The following is a 19,795-nucleotide window of genomic DNA, read 5'->3' on the forward strand; positions in this document are numbered from 1 at the left end:
TTTTCTTTCTTTTGTGTTTTTTTGTTTATTTGTTTGTTCTGTTTGTTTCAAGACAGGATTTCTCCATGTAGCCCTGGCTACTCTGGAACTGTGAGGACTAGACTGATCTTGAACTCAGAGATCAACTTCTACTGCCTCTGCCTCTACTGCCCAGCCCTTTCCTTTTCTTATAAGCACTAACTATTGCTACCAATCAGAAAGGCAGTGTTTCACAAAGAAGTAAGGTACCAAGTCTGAAGTTTCTAAGGTCACTTAGCCAAGGGGACATTTCTAATATAAAATTCTCTAAATATCTTTTTATTAACTTCCCCACACCATCTTCTGAAGCTGGAAATGGGTAGGTCCAGGCCTGCTGGATGTACTATATTTCAAAAAGCTAGCACAGAATTGGTCTACCTGGGGTTTGGGCTTATCCAGCCTGGAACTTCAGAATTCAAGCTAAGTGAATTCTGATGGAAACTTAAGCACACCATGAGTGTTCGGCATGAGAGTCTCCACGAATTTGATGATGGGTCATAACAGTCAAATTAAGATTAACCTCTTTAAATCTTTGCAGCCCTGTAAGATACTTAATAAACACAACAAAGCTGAAGAGCTAAAATGCCTGAGGCATATAGACTCTTGCACTTTGGGGATGATTTAAGACCCTTCTCAAAGTAAGCTGCCCCCAAATGTCAATCTCACTGTTTCCATGAGGTTCAGTCTTTCAGCTTTGTAATGAGGGTATTAGGGAAGATCCTAACCATGATCCAGAAGCTCAGGGTATCAGACAAACAAAGTCCCAGAACAGCATCTCCACACTAAATGAAAAAGAAATCACCCAATGGCTGCAGAGGTTTACCAGAGCCTGGCCTGAAGTGGCACCTGTTAGGTATCTTGGCCTGTTTCTTCCCTGTTTGTCCTTATCCTAACTCTACCTACCTGGCTGACCTTGTCTGTACCTTCTACAAAACTGAAAAGATTAGAAGAATATGATCAAAAATTATTTTTTTCTCATGAGTTCAAAGGGCTAAACTCAAAACCCCTTGATAATAAACCAAGGTGATGAATTTATGCCTTTTGCTCTTAAAATAAACTTTTAAAATGAACTCCTAGAGAGGCTTTTTTTTTTTTTTTTTTTTTTTTTAACTCTTCAGGGTTTCAGCTTATGAATTTCTGTGGACAGGAGAGGTATGTGTCTAGCCCTACTGGTTTCCTACAGGCTTTTCTGTGGTGACATAGACAAGTATCACAGGCAGTAGCTGCACCTACACCTGCACACTGGGCTGGCTGTGTGTTCTTCCTGTGCCTTTTAACTTCTTTTTACTTTACTGCAGTGCTGATGATGGAACCCAGGGCCTTATGCATGTGAGCTATACTGCCAGCCCACTTCCTATGCCTTTGTGCTTCTCCTTGTCTATCATTCCTTGCCATAGCCACTGAAAGCCAACAAATAGAAGGAAACTCACACTGTCTGCAGGGAACTGGCATGCTGAGCTGCTGGGAGTTCTGTGCCTTAACCCACACCAGAATCTTTTGTTTCTACCCTTGGGAAACCAGAAAAGTAGAAAACAGAGTTGGCAAAGTTAATGAAATTAATGTTGAAAAAGGAATGAGGAGAGGAAGAAGAGGATTCATCACCTCTCCTCTATCAACCCACATTTAAAGCAAACAGTAAACCATCTTACTTTGTCTGTTCCAGGCATCTTTACTAATGATTTTATTCAGATGCCAACTCTTAAGAAAGCTGCCTTGTGCCACACTTTCCAACAGAAATAAGCTACTGCTCTTAGGCAGGTAGAGACACATACTTAGCTCCTAGTTCCCCATATTCAATAACTACTTCACAAAGAGTAAACACAAGAAGTGCTCCATGATTCAATATGTACCTAGGGTTTCTATTCCCCTGGCTTCAGAGACCAGCAGGCCAAACCATATTAAAACTCACCAAGTAAACCATGGTGCAGTTAATTCAGGCAGTGGAGGAAACAGTTTGGTTCTGAATGGCTTCAACAAATGCCCATCACTAAACTGTCTAAGCACAATAAGGATTATACTTTGGGCCCTGCTACAACCCATTATAGACACAAGAGATGGAGCACCTCTGGGCTGGGGAAAACAAACAAAGCCAGTAAACTGAACATGGACCAGCAGCAGCTTAAGCATAGGAGCAAAAGGCATATTCAAAGCAGAGACTTACAAGGAGAACACTGTTCCTACACTTTGGATGCCGCTGGCATATCTCCTAAAAAAAACACTAACTCTCAAGAGGGTTACTGATCCTAACCATCATTAAACAGCTCTGGTCAACTACTGAAATGATGAAGGATCAAGGCTGAGCCACCTCAAACACCCTGAGATTCAACTTAGTGAACCATAAACCAAACAGGCTGTAATTTGTGTCAGGCTTTCTCTTCCAATGAAAGGGCAGGAAAACTTGACAAGAGTCATGGAGCTTTGCAAAACACAAATGAGACTCTGAGGGTCTCTAGGACCAAAGACCTTTTAGGATGGCAACAAATTCTTTAGGGCTGGGCAATAGTGGCGCACAACTTTAATCCTAACACTCAGGAGGCAGAGGCAGGCGGACTTTGAGTTCGAGGCCAGTCTGGTCTGCAGAGCAAGTTCTCCAAAGCTACACAGAGAAACCCTGTCACAAAAAAAAAAAAAAAAAATCTTTAGGTTTGAGATGGCTCCCTGCACTAATGCTACCTCTTCTCTGACCTGGATATCCAAGAGAGCCTCATCTTCCAGGAACAGAACTCAGCTGTCTTCCCAGGATACATAGATCTGTAGCTTTGGGGACCATAAATGTCTATGCAATAAGACTACTCTTAAGGACTACAGTAGGATGATAAGGCCTATGAGGCCAAGATATGAGCCAACCTGGAGTCCATCTGAGGGCCTAGCAACAGGTACTGTCAGAAGTTTGGATTGGGCTGGAGAGATGGCTTGGTGGTTAAGAGTACTGCCTGCTCTTCCAAAGGTCCTGAGTTCAATTCCCAGCAACCACACGGTGGCTCACAACCATCTGTAATGAGATCTGGTGCCGTCTTCTGGCGTGCGGACATGTATGCAGACAGAACATTGTATACTTAATAAATGAATGTTTAAAAAGTAAAAATAAAAAAGAAGTCTATCTAGCCAATGATAGGTGACTGTGGAATGTCACCAGAGTGGGACCCAGCCTGGGACCTGGAAGGAGGAGGATATATAAGTTTCTCCCACTGCTGAATAAATGAGTCTGCTGTTTGCCTTTACCTGACTCCTGGTGTCTGTGCCATTGACGCCAAGCCTTCTCACCCCACTCCCCAGAGGGAGATGTTAAGACCCAGCATCAGGTTCTAGTCATCTTCCTCTGCTCACTTGGGACACTGTGTAATAGCACTCCCAAGACAGTGTGTTTTAGTGAAAAGGCCCATCTATGTTGTGTGTCCTCAATCCCTTTGGCAGATAAGCATTGGGACCCTACTTTCCCACTTTCTTTCCTTCTTTTGTGTTGTCTGTCATGTTTGTCTACTTGTCCATTTAGGAAGGCACATCCCTCCCCCCCCCATTCGCTAGGACCCTCCACATAAAGGTTGACCCCTGCTCCAGGAGGTGGAACCAAGGTACTGACCCTTCTCACCCCCTCCCCCAAGGGAGCTGTTAGGACCAGCAACAGACCACCTTTCCCCTAACCAAAAATTCAAATTACTTTCACAAAATCCTCCCTTAAAAAAAAAAAGATCTACTTTAAAACAGGTTATGGCCAGGCAGTGATGGCCCATGCCTTTATTCCCAGCACTTGGGAGATAGGTACAAGCAGGTGGATCTCTGTGAGTTCCAGGCCAGCCTGGTCTACAGAGCAAGTTCTAGGACAGCTAGGACTGTTACACAGGAGAAACCCTATCTCGAAAATCCAAACAAACCCAAACAAACCCAAACCAAACCAAACCAAACCAAACCAACCAACCAACCAACCAACCAACCAACCAACCAACCAACCAACCAACCAAACCAGGTTATGACCTATCAGATTAAAAGTTCCCGATGGTTGGATTTCCAAAGTAAATTTATTTCTATCTTATACTGCAGTCAGAAATTATACTGACCTTAGCAGCTAAAAAGCTTTTATTTGCTAGAGCTTTTAAACAGTGGCACATGAGCCAGGCCTTGTATCTCACCTCACTTCCTAGTCACCTATGAGGTAAGTTCTAATGCAAGGCCATAATTGCTGTCTGCTGTTCTGAACCCAAGGAAGCTCTAAATTCCAAGAGTCTTTCCATAACGTACTTGGCAACAAAATTAATGAACCTGAACTCATTTGGAGGCAAAGCAGCTGTGAGCTAACAGAAGGCTATTTAGATTTTAGTTATTCCATTTAATGTGGATATCCATGATTTACACACATATATGTGTGTGATTACTTAGTATGGGCCTAGGTCCTCAAGGTTACTTAATAGACAATATATATACATCTTTCCTAAACCTCCCAAATCTTAGGTCTAAAACATCTGCCCCCACCAAAGGTGTAAAACAGTACTATGGTATCAACCCATTTCACAGATAAGAGACTGAGACTCTCAGGGAAAGCAATGTGCCCAAGGCCACACAGTAAGCAGAGGTAGAGCAGACTCTGAGGCTGGGGCCTCCTTCAGGGCCAAAGCTCTGGGCCCCATGGTTTTGTGTCTGCTCACACAGCTTCAGAGAAAGGAGTGCTGTGCCAGCATGGCTCTTCTCCAGAACCAGCTATTTATAACTCAGGAAGACACTTAAGTGGAAAACACCAACCACAATGGCAGTGACACAGAAGGGCTGGTGCTTACCTTGCCCAGGACAGTGAGACATGGTTTGGGGTCCAATTCTGGCTGTTCGAGCTTCACCACTCCTACCCAGCCATATTCATACAAGTCCTCTTCATCATTGTTATTACACAGGCCTAGTGGGTGCATCTGAGAGACAAAATGGAAAAAAAAAAAAAAATGTCAACAGACTGGCCACAGACTGGCTTGAGTTCTTTGTGTACTTCTCATTGTATACTAAGCCAAAGCCACCTCAAAACTTTAAACTTTAAGGCATAGTTTTTCAATCCACAGGGAATTCCATTTCATTACAGTGAGCTAAGCACTGGAGAGAACACAATAAAACCACTAGAAATAGATATTATAAGGGCTAGAGAGATGACTCAACAATTAAGAGCAATGGCTGTCCCAGAGGACCCAGGTTCAACTCCCAACATGCACATGGAGGTTCACAACTGTCTATAACTCTGGTTCCAAAGGATCTGATGCCCTCTTCTGGCTTCCATAAGCACCACCCTGCATGTGCTACACAGACACATACAAACAAAATATCCACAGCCATAAAAATTAAATGAACATGTATTACATATGCATATATATGGAAGCCAGAGGTTGATGTCAGATGTCTTCTCAATCTCTCTTTCACCTTACTTGAGATAGAGTCTTTAAGTAAACCTAGAGCTTTTCAATTTGGCTAGAATGTGTGGCCAGTTAAGTCTCAGGGCCTGTCTCTGCCTATCCAATGCTGGGATTACAGGTGTATACCACCAAACCTGGTTTTCACATGGTACTGGGGACTGAATCCAAGTCCTCATGTTTACACAGCAAGCACTTTACAGACTGAGCCAAGTTTCAACCCCTATAAATATAATTTATGGCTGCTTTCACTCTGCTTTGAAAGTAATGGTTGTTCAAGACAGAAGCTACCTGATAAGAGGTAGGGAGAGAAAAAAAACTCAAATAAATATCAACCTAAATTGCTATAAAATATCATAAATCTAACACTAAGCAATTACAAATGAAACTAACCAGTATAGTATCCTGTTTGGCGTCTAGATTTTTTTTTAAGGATTTATTTATTTATTATGTGTACAATGTTCTATCTGCATGTACCCCTGCAGGTCAGAAGAGGGCACCAGATCTCATTACAGATGGTTGTGAGCCATCAAATGGTTGCTGGGAATTAAATTCAGGAGCTCTGGAAGAGCAGCCAGTTCCCTTAACCTCTGAGCCATCTCTCCAGCACTGGCTTCTAGATCTGAAGGTTACATTTACTTATCCATGAGGGCTGAGACACACATTTGGGACTTAATGAGAGAACTGGAAATGTGGCAAACCATCAGTATGATTTGCAAGCTAGTTAAAAGACTACACAAATGGTTACTGGGAAATAGATGACACATTCTTTGAATCTTTTCAAAATCTACACAGCACAAAATAAAAACCAAGTAGAGGAGTATCAGCTTATTTTCTCATATAAAAGTCTGAAAACAACAGAAATCCCAAGGTTTATGCTTACAGTTCTTGCACTGACTTTTATCAAGCTACTTTGTAATAATTTTTTCCTAGGTTCCTTAAGATCCAGTAAGTTCTAAAAGGAAGCTCATTAAAACTCAGAAGTTCTAGGGCCGGAGATTTGGCTCAGTGGTCAGATTGCTTGTTGCTCCTACAAAAAACCAGGGTTTAATTTTTAGCATCTACATGATGGTGCATGATCATCCTTAACACCAGTTCCTGGGAATCAACATCTTCTTCTGGCCTCTGTGGACATGCATATGGTACACATACATACAAGCAAAACATACATACATTGTTTAAAAAAAAAGAAAGAAAGAAAAAAAAAACTCCAAAATAAAAGACTCAGAAGTTTTAAAGGCAAGATCATTAAGATTCAGGAAGTAAACTTTAGAGTCTCAGGAAGTTCATGAAATTGACCAGAGGTACAAGGCACCTCCCTTTCGAAGCTTATGTAAGTTACAAAGACTACCAAGGACACAGAGATCAACCATGCTGCCTAGAAAAAGGCAATCTGCCAAGCTGCCTGTTAAGAGTTCCAGACTAGCTAAGTAGCCTCTAACCTGGTGAGTTGCCTTCAAGTTAAGCAGTGTGCTCTAGGATTCCTGCTTTGGTCAGCTATCACCCACGCTGGGATGGCTTTGGTCATTCTTGCTCCTGTAAGTGGCCCCATAAACTTACTGGCTTGCCAACATAGACCTAAGTGGCATTTGTATTTTGGTATATCCCTGCTTTCCTAACTAAGGTAAGTAGACATTTAAGACTCTCCAAGGAATAACACACCGCAGGCCCTAGAGACCAAGAGCAGTCTGGAAAGGGAAACTTCTCGCAGATAATTTATCAAATTATAAGCCTAGAATTGAATGTACTAATCCCCCCAATATTTATTTATTATGTGTACATCTGTGCACCTGGTGTGTACTTTGTCTTCTCGGAGGTCAGAAGAGGAAGTCAGATTCCCTGGGATTGGAGTTACAGATGATTGTGAGCTACTATGAGGGTGCTGGGAGTTAAACTCAGGTCCTCACTAAGAGCATCTAATGATCTTAACTGCTGATCCATTTCTCCAGTCTGATATGCTAAACTCTTAGGCTGAAGAACTGTCTCTGGATAAGTATTAAACACCTTCTAGGATCAGAAGTAGTCTGACAAAGGATCTTCTAAGTTCCACTATAGATAGGATAATAGCTCCAAAGGCATCTATATCCTAACCTTCAGACATAGAAATTTACCTTACATAGTAAGACATTCCGGCAGATGTGACTAAGTAGGATGAGATGCAGGTTTCCTGGACTCTCCAGGTAGGTCAGTGTACCAAGTGTTGTTTTAAGCCAATAGACCTGTCATAACTTAAAGCACCAAACAGAAAGCTAAAGTATGTTATTCCTTACTTATCTTACAAGTGAAAACAAAAGTTCAAAGTAAATGACCTTGTTTTCCAAGACAGCATGGGTAAGCAAGTGCACTTGGCCCAATGGATTATGTCTGGTGACTTCCCACTATACTCACTCGCTCTGTGCCACTTCTCCTGAGAGCTAACCTTCTGAGATAGAAAACTCTAAAAGAGAAAATCTTCAGAAAAAAAAAGAATGTTTCTAGCTTTAAACTGGTTATAGTCAAGGGCAATGTGCTATTTAATGTGGGCATCAAGAGGAGCTAAGATGCTGAAAGTGAGAGGTGTGTCTGAAGCTGCAGGGCCTTAAAGCAAACTATGAAGGAAGAGTCGAACTAATCATTTCAAACTTGGTGAAGAGGTGCAAAAGATAGAGAAAGAAGAACTAGAACAGACTGGCCAGTCGTATAGAAAGTCATAGTCTACAACAAAACAAAGAAAAGGGCTTAAAACTTAGATTTTGGACATCAAGCTAGTGTCTGAGTTTCGAGCAGTAAGGGTCATACTGTAAACATGAAGTGCTGAAGCAAATGGGTGACACACTTTCCATGCAGTGCTGTGCCTGGTCTCCAGAGATGCAATGACAGTTCAGCCTAGAGATTCTTGGAATCCAAATTCCATGTAACAGTGTAAGAGGGGTTACAGAGCCTACAGGGCAAGTGAGAGGTCTCAGGGTTCTATAGGGTGCTGTCCGAAGCTGTCTTTGTAGCTAGTGAGTACCCAACCCCTGGAAATTCCAAGGCAAGGTCCTATTTTCTCAGGAGTCTTCAGTTTTAATGTGTTTCCTGTAGGACCAGTGAGGGTTCTGCAGTAAGGTAGGCAGTGCAACCTTCCCTCTAGGATGCTCCTGCAGGACTAAGCCCATCGTGGAATGTCCTAGGTATTAAATGAAAAGTAGCTTAAAATGCCAAGCTCTCCTACAACTGAAGAGGATGGACAAGGACCACCAAATTGTACCAACAGTTCAGTTACCTATGACCTTCAGGAGAAGGTGAGACTCAGCTCAACCCAGCCCAGCTACAGCTTCCCAAAGTCTCAGGTCAAGTCACTGCAATAGCAACCACATTTGTGATCCCATTTTACTGTATCCCATGGTTTCCAAACAGACAACTATACTGTTACTTAAGACACCTACAGGTTTGGTCAGTGATGGAGAATAGCTTTGGAGGAGCAGGGGAATGCAGACCCAAGAGCTGGATCTTTATCAAAACTTCATTAAGAGAGTCCAGCAGTCATGGCTAGACAAATCTAAGTCCATTCATACAAAATGTTAAGCAGGCAAAAAAACAAAAACAACAACAACAACAACAACAAAACCTGTAAGAAAGCTAGTGATTATCCTGGGCTCTGAAGTGATAAGGAAAGACTGTTCCATGGGTATAATTTCTTCTAGAGGGTGATGGAAATGGTCTGAAACTTTATAGTGGTTAACAGTTGTACAATACAGCATACGAACCCCCACCACTACCACTTAAGTCAGTGTCTCTGTGTAACCCTGGCTGCCCTGGAATCAGGAAATCTGTCTGCCTCTGCTGTGATTAAAAGCATACATCACCATGTCTGGAACTAAATACTTTAAAATGGTAGGGATTTTTTGTTATTTGCTTTTGGTTATTGTTAAGACAGGGTTTCTACTGTCTATTCTAGAACTCTCTCTGTAGACCAGGCTGGCCTCAAACTCATAGAGATTCACCTGCCTCTGCCTCCCAAGTGCTGGAATTAAAGGCATGCACGGCCACACCCAACCAAAATGGTAGATTTTAACCAAGCAGTTGTTTACTCAGAAAGGATCTGTTATTGGCCTACTGATATCCTTAGTGAGTGAATTTGTGTATTCACAGTGTAGGGCAATGTGATTTGAATCCTTCCAGAATATAAGCCAATTATACAGGCCCTTCAGAAATTATATCCTAGCCCAAGATAAAAAAATGGGGGTAAATACCACTTTTCTTCACAGGAACTAAGGATCTACATTTGTATACTGAAACTCTACAGAAGGCTATGGTGTTCTCTCTCTCTCTCTCTCTCTCTCTCTCTCTCTCTCTCTCTCTCTCTCTCTCTCTCTCTCTCTCTCGTACCATGGGAAATCAAGGACCTCAAGCTTACTAGCCTAGTATGCTGAAACAAACTATTCATTCATTCATTCATTCATTCATTCATTCAACTGCTCGCTTAGTTTGCTTGTGGGATTTTTTTTTTGTCTGTTTGTTTGTTTTTTTAAGATTTATTTATTTACAGCCAGGTGTCAGTGGAGCATACCTTTAATCCCAGGACTAGGAGACAGAGACAGGCATATCTCTGTGAGTTCGAGGCCAGCCTGGTTTACAAAGTGAGCTCCAGGACAGGCTTCAAAGCTACACAGAGAAACCCTGTCTCCAAAAACAAATAAATTTATGTATTATTTATACAGTATTCTGTCTACATGTATGCCTGCAGGCCAGAAGAGGGTGCCAGATCTCATTATAGATGGTTGTGAGCTACCATGTGGTTGCTGGGAATTGAACTCAGGACCTCTGGAAGAACTGCCAGTGTTCTTAACTGCTGAGACATCTTTCCAGCCCTAGTTTAAGTTTGGAACAGTCTTGTTGAGCTTTCCAAGTTGGTCTTCAACTTGTTATACTCCTGTTTCATCTTCTAAATATCCGAGATTGCAGGCATATGCCACCATATCCAGCTATTAAAAAGAGGGGCAAGGTGGGTTTAACTGTCACTAAATCCATTATTTCCTATTCTGCTCCTACGACTGCTTTGTGTTTAATTAATATAATCATATAGTTCCATGGAACATATATTGAGAGCATGCTGGGAGGGAGAATATATACACATTGAGAGACTAACTCTGATACAAGACAAAGCTAAATGGCCTCGTATACTGAAGAACCAACCATGACTCAAGAACAAAAGATAGTGGGAAGAAAAAAGGAAAAACACCGAGACTGAGACCCAAGAGGGCAGCAAATAGGAGAGAGGGAGAGGAGGGGATAATAAGAAGGGGAACCAAGAACAGCAGAAGGACATTATTAAAATGGAGGCCTAACATTAAGGACGGCATCAAGAGTATGTACCTAAGTATTCAGAAATGTGAACTATGTAAACATCAAGCATATCCACCTCTGTGAATTCAAAGCCAGCCTGGTCTACACAGTGAGACCCTGCTTCCTTGCTACTTTTCCACCTCCATCTCAGTTCCCTCTCCTATTTACTTCCCCAAGTAGTTAATCCTGCGCACTCAATCCTAACTACTAGAGTTAACCAATATAACCATCCATTTTACTCATCTCCCAAAGATAATATTGTGGAATTCTGGCTGATGTCAGTTTGTCTCTAACAATAGCATCAGCTTCCAAAAATGCCTGTTGTCCCATACCTACAGCCATTTATATCATAGGGTTCTATTTACCCCAAGGGGTCCAAGTTAAAAGGTTGGGAAAATATTTCTTAAGTAAATAGAAACAGTCACATGCTAAAAATATACACTAGTAAGCTGAACTGATGCAAAGGATGGTGTTCCCTAGGCAAAGGTAGGTATCACATGCAAATGAGCATGCTATGCCAGGGGAAAAGTGAAGGGGTAGGCTTTTCATCTCAGAGTGTGTACAAGGTTACATTTTAATTTTCTTTCATCCTTACAGCAAATTGTTAGAATATTCAATAATAGTGATTAGACTGTATAAAGAAGCTGTAGACTGGAACTGTAAGCAGCAGTGAAGTCAAATTAATAGTACCATGAAAGTTGTGTCAGCCAATGAACAGCTGGGTCCCACTCAAAGCCAATGACGAATGATCTAGTTAAGGATTAAAGAATTATGCATGGGTGCTTCCACAGAGAGTGATCAAAGCAGAAAGGAACTATGGGAAAAACCAGAGTTCTCTCACTTGGAAAATGACCCTTGGTATTACTGCTGCAGTCAGACATAAATAGAGGGTACCAACATCCACTCAGATAATTCTGAAAATATTCCAACACTGCCCATCCAAGACCCCAATATAAGATACTGGGGTTGTAATTACATTTCAACTTGTTAAAAACTAACTCTTGACCAAAACCTAGCCTCAGGTTATTGTCCACATTAGCAGTATGGGTTCCATTCAGAGAGGACCTTAAAACAAGAAAAAAACAAAATTCTTATTTTCAGCCCTTTTCATGACAGTCTCAATCAGACTCATTTATATTTTCTAAGAAATATTAGCTGCTAATTTAAAAAAATCCAAAACCCTTCTGGATAGTTCCTAACACACACATCAGTAAGCAACAGATTACTTCACATAGAATCTGTATGCATTTGACACTTTATCCTTCAAAATTAATATTAGTCTTCTACAGTGTATGAACCCCCCTCCCCTCCCCCCCCCCAAAAGTTCTGTATAGCTTTGGAACTCATTCTGTAGACCAGGCTGTCCTTGAACTCATTAAACTCAGAGACCAGCTGGGGTTAAAGGTGCTCGCTCTCTCTCCCCCTACCCTCTACCTCTCTGTATGTGTATCATGCATGTAAGTGTGTGGTGTACATATCTGGAAATCACAGCAAGGTTTCCAGTGTCTTCCTCTATGGTTCTTTGCCTTGTTGCCTTGACAGGGTCCTGTTTTGGTTAGGCTGGCCTAGTGATCCCTTGGGATCATCTTGTCTGGGTCATCCTCCCCCTAGTGGGAGAGTTACAGGCATGGACAGCTGTACCTGTCTTTTTAGATGCATGCTGGGAATTCAAACTCATGCTTGAAAAATACTCTTAACACACTGGTCATTTCCCCAGGCCCTGAATTTTTCTTAAAATGTTTGGAGAAGTAGAGTTTACCTTTTTAGGACAGTTTTAAAAGGCCTAATAACATATAAGAATTCAGAGACATCACAGCCCACAGCTTAGAATGAAAAGACAAGCAAGTTTTCTAAGACCAATCGCTGGGAGAACACCAGGAAAATAATAAGCTACAATTAAATATAGGGATAAAACAAAGTGTGGCCTGTGTTTAACTCTGATCCTGTGCTATGGGAAAAGTAATGTAGGGGTGTACTGTAAGGCATAAGTCAAGGAAGGAAGAACACTGCACCTACTTTATGGGGATACTATCCCCAAGGCCTTAATGGGATACAGCAGTTACATGAGATGTGATAAACAAACAGCATGGTAGATGCTTAGTGACTGAGCCCTCTCTACTTTCTCTAGATCTGTCACACTCACTTTTTCTTTATGCCTTTGCCAAGAACACTCTGCCCTTCAAGACCAGCTTCAATGTCACTCTTTCCACTGAACTTTCTTGAATGCACTCACAGAGCTAAGTTGCTTTGATATCAAACTGGCGCTTACCAGTTTTTTATTGCCCACACCTCACCCCTCCACCCCACACCTAATGTGAGCATCTGCTTCTAGAACAGTATTACTTTACTTAGAGGTTCCAATCATCATACTGTCAGCCTTGACACCAACAGGTGCTCAATAAATGGCTGCTGGCTGGACAAAGCCTTTGCCTTTCTATCAGCCCGATTGCTTTGTTTTTGGAAATCCACTTGGGTTTCTGCTTAACTAATGGAGGGACCAAGACAAATAAATCAGGACTGAACCAAACTATTGCACAAATTTTACTCTACTAAGTGTTGGTAACCAATCCATCAAAGTCATTTTCATGACAAAAAGACTCACTGGCACTGGTACTGGCACAGGAAGTGAATACTTCCTACCCAGAGAACACAACCCTGCTGCCCTTCGCTCACATAGGCTAGTGACCATATCTTGAAAGGTCAGTGGAGGGAAAGGAAAATAGATGGCCACTCCTCCCAAAGAAAGCTCCACATGTTTACAATTTTCCTACTTATGTCTAATCCACAAAGTTACTGTCAGCAACAACAAAATGAAAGGAACTAAACCCAAGGAGAGACAGGAATGAGATCCAGGTATAAGGATTCCAACAGGATAAAGGGAACTCTCAAAATGAAGGACCAGAGGGTGATAGCTGTTGGAAAGTCAAAAACAAAAAAACAAAATCTGAACCACTGTCAAATGGGTTTGTTGGTACTGAGGAGTTTTACAGTTCTGAAAAAGAGAAAGAAACGTGTACAGTAAATGTAACTAAGGGTAAGATTAACTAAAGCCAGAACTTATACCTAAGACTGCAGGTCTACCCGAGAGTACTGTATCACCATGATAGTCTGATGCAGGCAATAATTATGATGTGACTATACTGAAAAATGGACCAACTGGTTTATGCTAGAATATGAATGTAGACCTTCAGATTTCTCAGGGCCAAGTGAGAGTGATTATATCATAGTTTCACTGTTTGGCTAATGGACAAAGAATCTACATGAACCCCTGAGCTAAAGACAATGTGATGCCAGGTATAAGTATTTGGAGAGAATTGTTCCCTTGAGATGCTCCACATGCCAAGCTCTGAAACCAAGAGCAGCTTTTTCAGAAGCTTTCAACACAAACTTACTTGGGACAAACTGGCATAGTTTCCCAATGTCTTAAAGGAGAGAGCTTAAGCCAGGACTAGCCACGCTTTTGCCCAAGGTTATAATACCTCCATAACTCACTCAAAGTTTACAGTGACTTCAAAAGGACCACTTGCTTGCAAGTGAGTTACACAGCAGTTACGTGCTATACTAGCAGGACAAGCTAACTCTATAATATTACCTCATCCAAAAGTTCCTGGGGAATTTAATAGGGAGACTTCCCTCCTTTTTATACTTTCTCCTCTACATATGGCCAAAGATGTAAGATGCCCCTATGGTACACAACCTCACATCAAAGACCAGACCCCCCCCCCTTTTTTTAAAGTATGGTGGCTAAAACCAAGGCTAATAATTTATATGAAGGGACAGGATGACAGTCCACCCACTCTTCCCTTGAACCATAAGGCCTTTCCCCCCTTTTCTATGTATTAAAAAAAAATACACAATTCCCTTTTAAATTTTTTAAAAAGCTCTGTGTGTGCACTCATAGGCATATATGGAGAGGTCAGAGGATAGGCCTTGTTTTCCATCTTGTTTGAGACAGTCTTTTGCTGTTTATCACTGCACAAGCCAAGTTACCTGGCCTCAAGCTTCTGGGGAGTCTCCTGTTTCCACTGACTATCTTAACATAGAAGTGCTAGGATTACAGACTTTTTGATGTGTACAACATATGGTACTTCTAAGTCACAGTCAAAGTAGGGATGTAGCTCAGTGGCAGACTGCTGACCCAGAGATATGTAAGACACTGAAGTTTGATCTTTAACACTGAAACTAGAACTGACTGAAGTAGAAATCATACATATTTCTGGTCAAAAGACCAGAAAGTTAATGGGTTAGGGAATAAGGAATAGCTTTAAAAGAGAGAGACATAATAGTATTCATTTATAACAATTATGCTAAGCATTCTCATTGGATAGACACTAAGTGAGAAAAGGCATTTAAATCTTGAGCCCTCCCTACTGTCATGATGTTTGATCAATTGTTTGAAAAAGATTCTAAAACACATGTATATCTGCTGACATTAGCGGCAACTTAAAAAACCAAAACACAATACAGCTTAACAACAACATTGGCAGAACCAGGTAGTAACATGTTGTTAAAGAGACAGTACATACTCCTCTCTTACAACAAAATACAATGGACTTCCATGGGCTGTCCCAGGGGGCTGAGTGATCCAAGAAAGTACTCCATGTAAGCTTGAGAGCCAGACACACTTACAGCACTGGACACACACACACACTGTTAACTCTGCATGTGCAGGCTGCCTATAGAGTACTAACAGCTCATAGGGGAAACCAACAATAACATGAATTTAATCAGTGATGACAGTACTCAGTTCCAATTATTCCAACACTTTAGCTGGTTCAGGAGGATCATCCAACTATAGAAGCACCAAGGGCATGTGTGGCCTAGGTCTAGCTGACATCTAGGGCCATAGGAATCATTTAATTTCCTTTCTCTAACAAAACAGACAAGAGTTACTCAAAACAACAAAACCAAAAAGCCTCCACTTCTTCCTGCAGTATGCCTTCTATTTGCTGTCTAAATGGACAAGTTCACAAGACTCAGGAAAGTGATGTAGTCCTGGCTAGATACTACTCTAGACACAAGCTGTCACTGTGAAGAACACTGATGACGCCTCACTTCACTTCTTCAGTCATGCCTGGGTCTTGAAATTAACTGCTATTCATGGAAAGTGACATTGCTACAGATTAATAAAAGTCACCAAAAGGTAAAAACCAAGTCTTTCACAAATGTGTGTGACAGTCACTCTGTGCCCTGTCCTGTGGACATCCTCTTGGAGGAAACTCTCACTGCTCATCACCAACAAGGGTGTTTTCAAAGACAACCCCGAAAGACAAGGCTAAGTTAGGTCATGGTCAAATACGACAACACAAAATAGACAAGAACAAGTAGTTCTTCCAGATGCTTCTTTTAGGCATTTTTGCTTGCTTGTTTCCATAATTAAAAATTAGGGGCTTCTACCACATGCCTGAAAATGTACATCCTCTGATAGTTACAATAAAATGCAAGTCAAGCTTCTTTTTAAAAGACAGATACACAGCTCAGGCCAGTGATCCTAGCACTTGAGAGGTGAGAGAGGGAGGGAAGCAGGTTCCATTTCCAGTACCCACATGGTTCACAACCATCTCTAACTCTAGTTCCAGCTCTTTTCTGACCTCTGGAGGGAACCATGGATATACATGGTGGACAAGCATACATATAGTCAAACACTCATACACATAAAATAAAAAAATTTAAACCAAATTTTGCCAAATTGCTATGTAACCCAGAAACTCCTAAGTGTACATACACAAGAGATAAGCATGATTTTTTGTTTTTTGTTTTGGGTTTGTTTTAGTTTTCTTGTTTTTTTAAAGAAAGGGTCTCTCTACATAGCCCTGGCTGTCCTGGAACTCTCTATGTAGACTAAGCTGGCCCCTGCCTCCTGGTGCTGGGCTAAAAGTGTGAGAAGCCACACCCATCTACATATAAAACTTTATATGCAAATGTTTTGAAAATCATTAATAAAAGTCTAGAGGTATATATAATCAAAAGTCTACCAACTGATGAACAGTTAAAACAAAATGTGGTATATATACATGCATACACAAAAGAATTACTGTCTAGGCTTAAAAAAGGGTAGAACACACCAGGGGTATGCTCCAACCTAATAGCCTCAATATCATGCTGAGTGAAAGAAGCAAGCACAGAGACCAGTATCTCACATAACAGAGGAGCTCCACAGGCATAGAATTGGTGTTTTTACAGGGGTAAAAAATCATGTGCCACAATGCCTGACATAGGATATTTATTTATTTATTTGCTTATTTGCTTGTTTATTATTGGTTGATTGTTTTTTGAGACAGGGTTTTACTGTTAACCACTAACTGTCCTGGAACTCACTATGTAGACCAGGTTGGCCTTGAACACAGAGCTCCCTTCCCTCAGCCTTTCAAGTACTGGGATTAAAGACTCACACCACCATGTCTGGCTTGAGATTTTTCTTTCTGAGGTGAATAATATGATGTAAAATGGATAGTGATGATGAATATATAACTCTATATAATAACAGAAACCATAGAACTGTACATGTTATATGGATGAATTACATGGTACATAAATTGTATCTCAACAAGGCTGTTATTAAAGAACTATTCAAATAAAGGACAAGTGGGAAAAATACAGTGGCACAAGATTCTAATTAGTGTTGAGGGTGTGTGTGTGTGTGTGTGTGTGTGCATGCTCATGTTGTTATAGAATTCTGTTCTTCAGGTGTGACATGCAATGGTATTATAGCATAGCAGTGATGTTGTCTTGAAATCAGATCTGCTTTAGAATATTTGTTTATACTGTGAAGGTGTGTCTTTGCCAAGGTATTTCCTGATTGGTTTAATGAAGAGCTGAATGGCCAACAGCTAGGCAAGAAGAGGTTAGGTAGGACTTTCAGAGACAGAGGACTCTGGGAAGAAAGGTGAAGTCGCCAGACAGAGATGAGACAGGAGATACAAGATAGAAGAGGTAATGCCACATGGCAGAACATAGACTTAAAGTTATAAGAGCTAGTTGAGACAAGCCTAAGGTAAAGGCCAGGCTTTCATAATTACTAATAAGTCTCTGGGTCATTATTTGCATGCTAGAGGTCCAAAGATACTCTAACAAGAAAGCCTGCTACATCAGGTCAGTTGTAATTACCATTACAAAACCCTCCCAAAGTGTGGCCTATTAATATTTCCTCCTGAAAGGTAGGAGAAGGCCCATAAGACACAGAAGATTCTCCCCTCCCTTAACACATATAAGCAGTTAACAATTGCTAGGACAGTCTTATTCAATGGTATAGCAGCCCCTAAGTTGATTATGCCCCAATTAAAGCAGCCTCAATTAAACTCATTGTCCTACTAAGTTAAGACTTATATGGGATTGTTTCTTTGGTTTGTGGTTGATGTCCTACCTGGGGTTAACAGATGTCTGTTCATAACTCTCTAATAAAAGTCACAAATACTCAGGATCAAAACTAAAGCCTCACACATGACTGATAGGTACAGTAAAAAGAACACAGTTGAGGCCCAATGTTATTTTTTTCTCCCCTCAGTCCAGCTTGTTCATCTGAAGAACAGGAATGGTGCTGATCCATTGTTTGGGGAGACAGTACAAATGAACAGGTGGAGAATAGTAGAGTGTACTGCACATGAGGGAATGGGTTCTAGGATGAGGCACAGGAGTATCATGGTAAGAATGAAAATGACAAAATTTCATAGGTGCAGAGGGGGCAGACAATCAAAAGTTTGGTGGAACAGGGTAGTCTTCACTGAACTTCCCAAAGCCCCAACAAGAGCCCTGATACAAAGAATGTAGAAAAGCTGAACACCAGCTATGAATCCAAAGTGGGCAAGAGCTCCCATAGAGGGTACGGTTCCTCAAGCTCACAGACTACAGATTCACTGTCTCTGCAATTCCCCAGGTAAGTTTCAAACCCAAGGAGAAATCCAAGAATACTCCAGGAAGGGCCACTTGATAAAAATCAACTGATTAAAATAATTCCTGAGTAGTCTATTAATGGGAGGTGAAGAAGGGAGGGGAGGAAACCACAGGCACAGGTTCACGTTTTGAAAGCAGTAAATTATGTGCTGGCATAGTCACCCTATACGACCTTGGTCAAATCAAGTAAGGACCTACTCACTGATCCTGAGAGTAATGGGAGTGTCTGCCACCTCCTTATCTTGTGTGGGTTTGATGAGATGTCTGAGCTATGTACCGTGAGAACCCTGGAGACAGCCATCAACTATGAGGGAATTATGAGCATCCTCACCTCATGTTACCTCTACTGGGCTGATGCTGCTTAGAAGGTCTTATCCCCATTAAGAATAGACTGATGAGATAATTAGTAAAGCTGGGTCTATCCTATTTGGTCTTGTTAAATTCACTTCCTAAACCTTCACTTGTTAGCAATGGGGTACCCTGAGATTTTAGCACCATATTCAGTCTTTAATACCAATAATGGATGATTAAGAAGAAATTGTAAGCAGTGAGGGTAAAAGTACTCGTTGTACAAGCTGATGACCTGAGTCTGAGCCCCAGAATACATGTAAAGGTAGGAGAAAACCAAACCACAAAGTTGTCCTCTGACTTTCATATGCATGCCATTGCACAGGTACCCCATACATAGTATTAATTTTTTAAAATTTTTTACAGAAAGCAGATATGGTGGCACACACCTTTAATTCCAGCACTTGGAAGGCAGAGGCAGGTAGTCTCTGAGTTCTAGGTATACAAAGAGAGTTCCAGGGCAGCCTGAGACATGCAGAGAAACCGTGTCTCGAAAAACAAACACAAACAAAAAAGTTTTTTTTTTTTTTTTTTAAAGAAAGTGGCCCTCTAAACTTTTTGTTGTAAGATCCTTTGCTTTGTGTTACCCTTCACAGGCAGTAAAGAGCTGATTGCTGAGTTCCCAGACATGACAAACTCACTGAGTCTTCAACCAGTCAGTTCTTAGGTATAGAACAATGATAATGTCCAGATAAAGAAGAGCTGGTTCAAAATTCACATTCCAGAAATCTGTATTTATTGTGCTTCTAGAGTGAAGGCAAGATCATGTTGTGTGAATGTGTTTTAAAAAACAAACAATGCCAGGTGGTGGTAGCACATGCCTTAATCCCAGCACTTGGGAGGCAAAGGCA

At 41.2% G+C, this 19,795-nt stretch overlaps 1 protein-coding gene across 1 annotated transcript in view; it reads right to left on the reverse strand.

Annotated features, from left to right (window-relative positions):
• The window catches only part of Znrf3 (zinc and ring finger 3), a 149,736-nt gene that overhangs the window by 61,168 nt on the left and 68,773 nt on the right, over positions 1–19,795 (reverse strand). The window contains exon 2 of the mRNA XM_051200186.1: positions 4,788–4,913. Coding sequence (XP_051056143.1) covers positions 4,788–4,913 — 126 coding nt within the window. The remainder of the gene's footprint in view (positions 1–4,787; positions 4,914–19,795) is intronic.

This window comes from Phodopus roborovskii, unplaced genomic scaffold, assembly GCF_943737965.1.
Source record: "Phodopus roborovskii unplaced genomic scaffold, PHOROB, whole genome shotgun sequence".
Taxonomy (NCBI): Eukaryota; Metazoa; Chordata; class Mammalia; order Rodentia; family Cricetidae; genus Phodopus; species Phodopus roborovskii.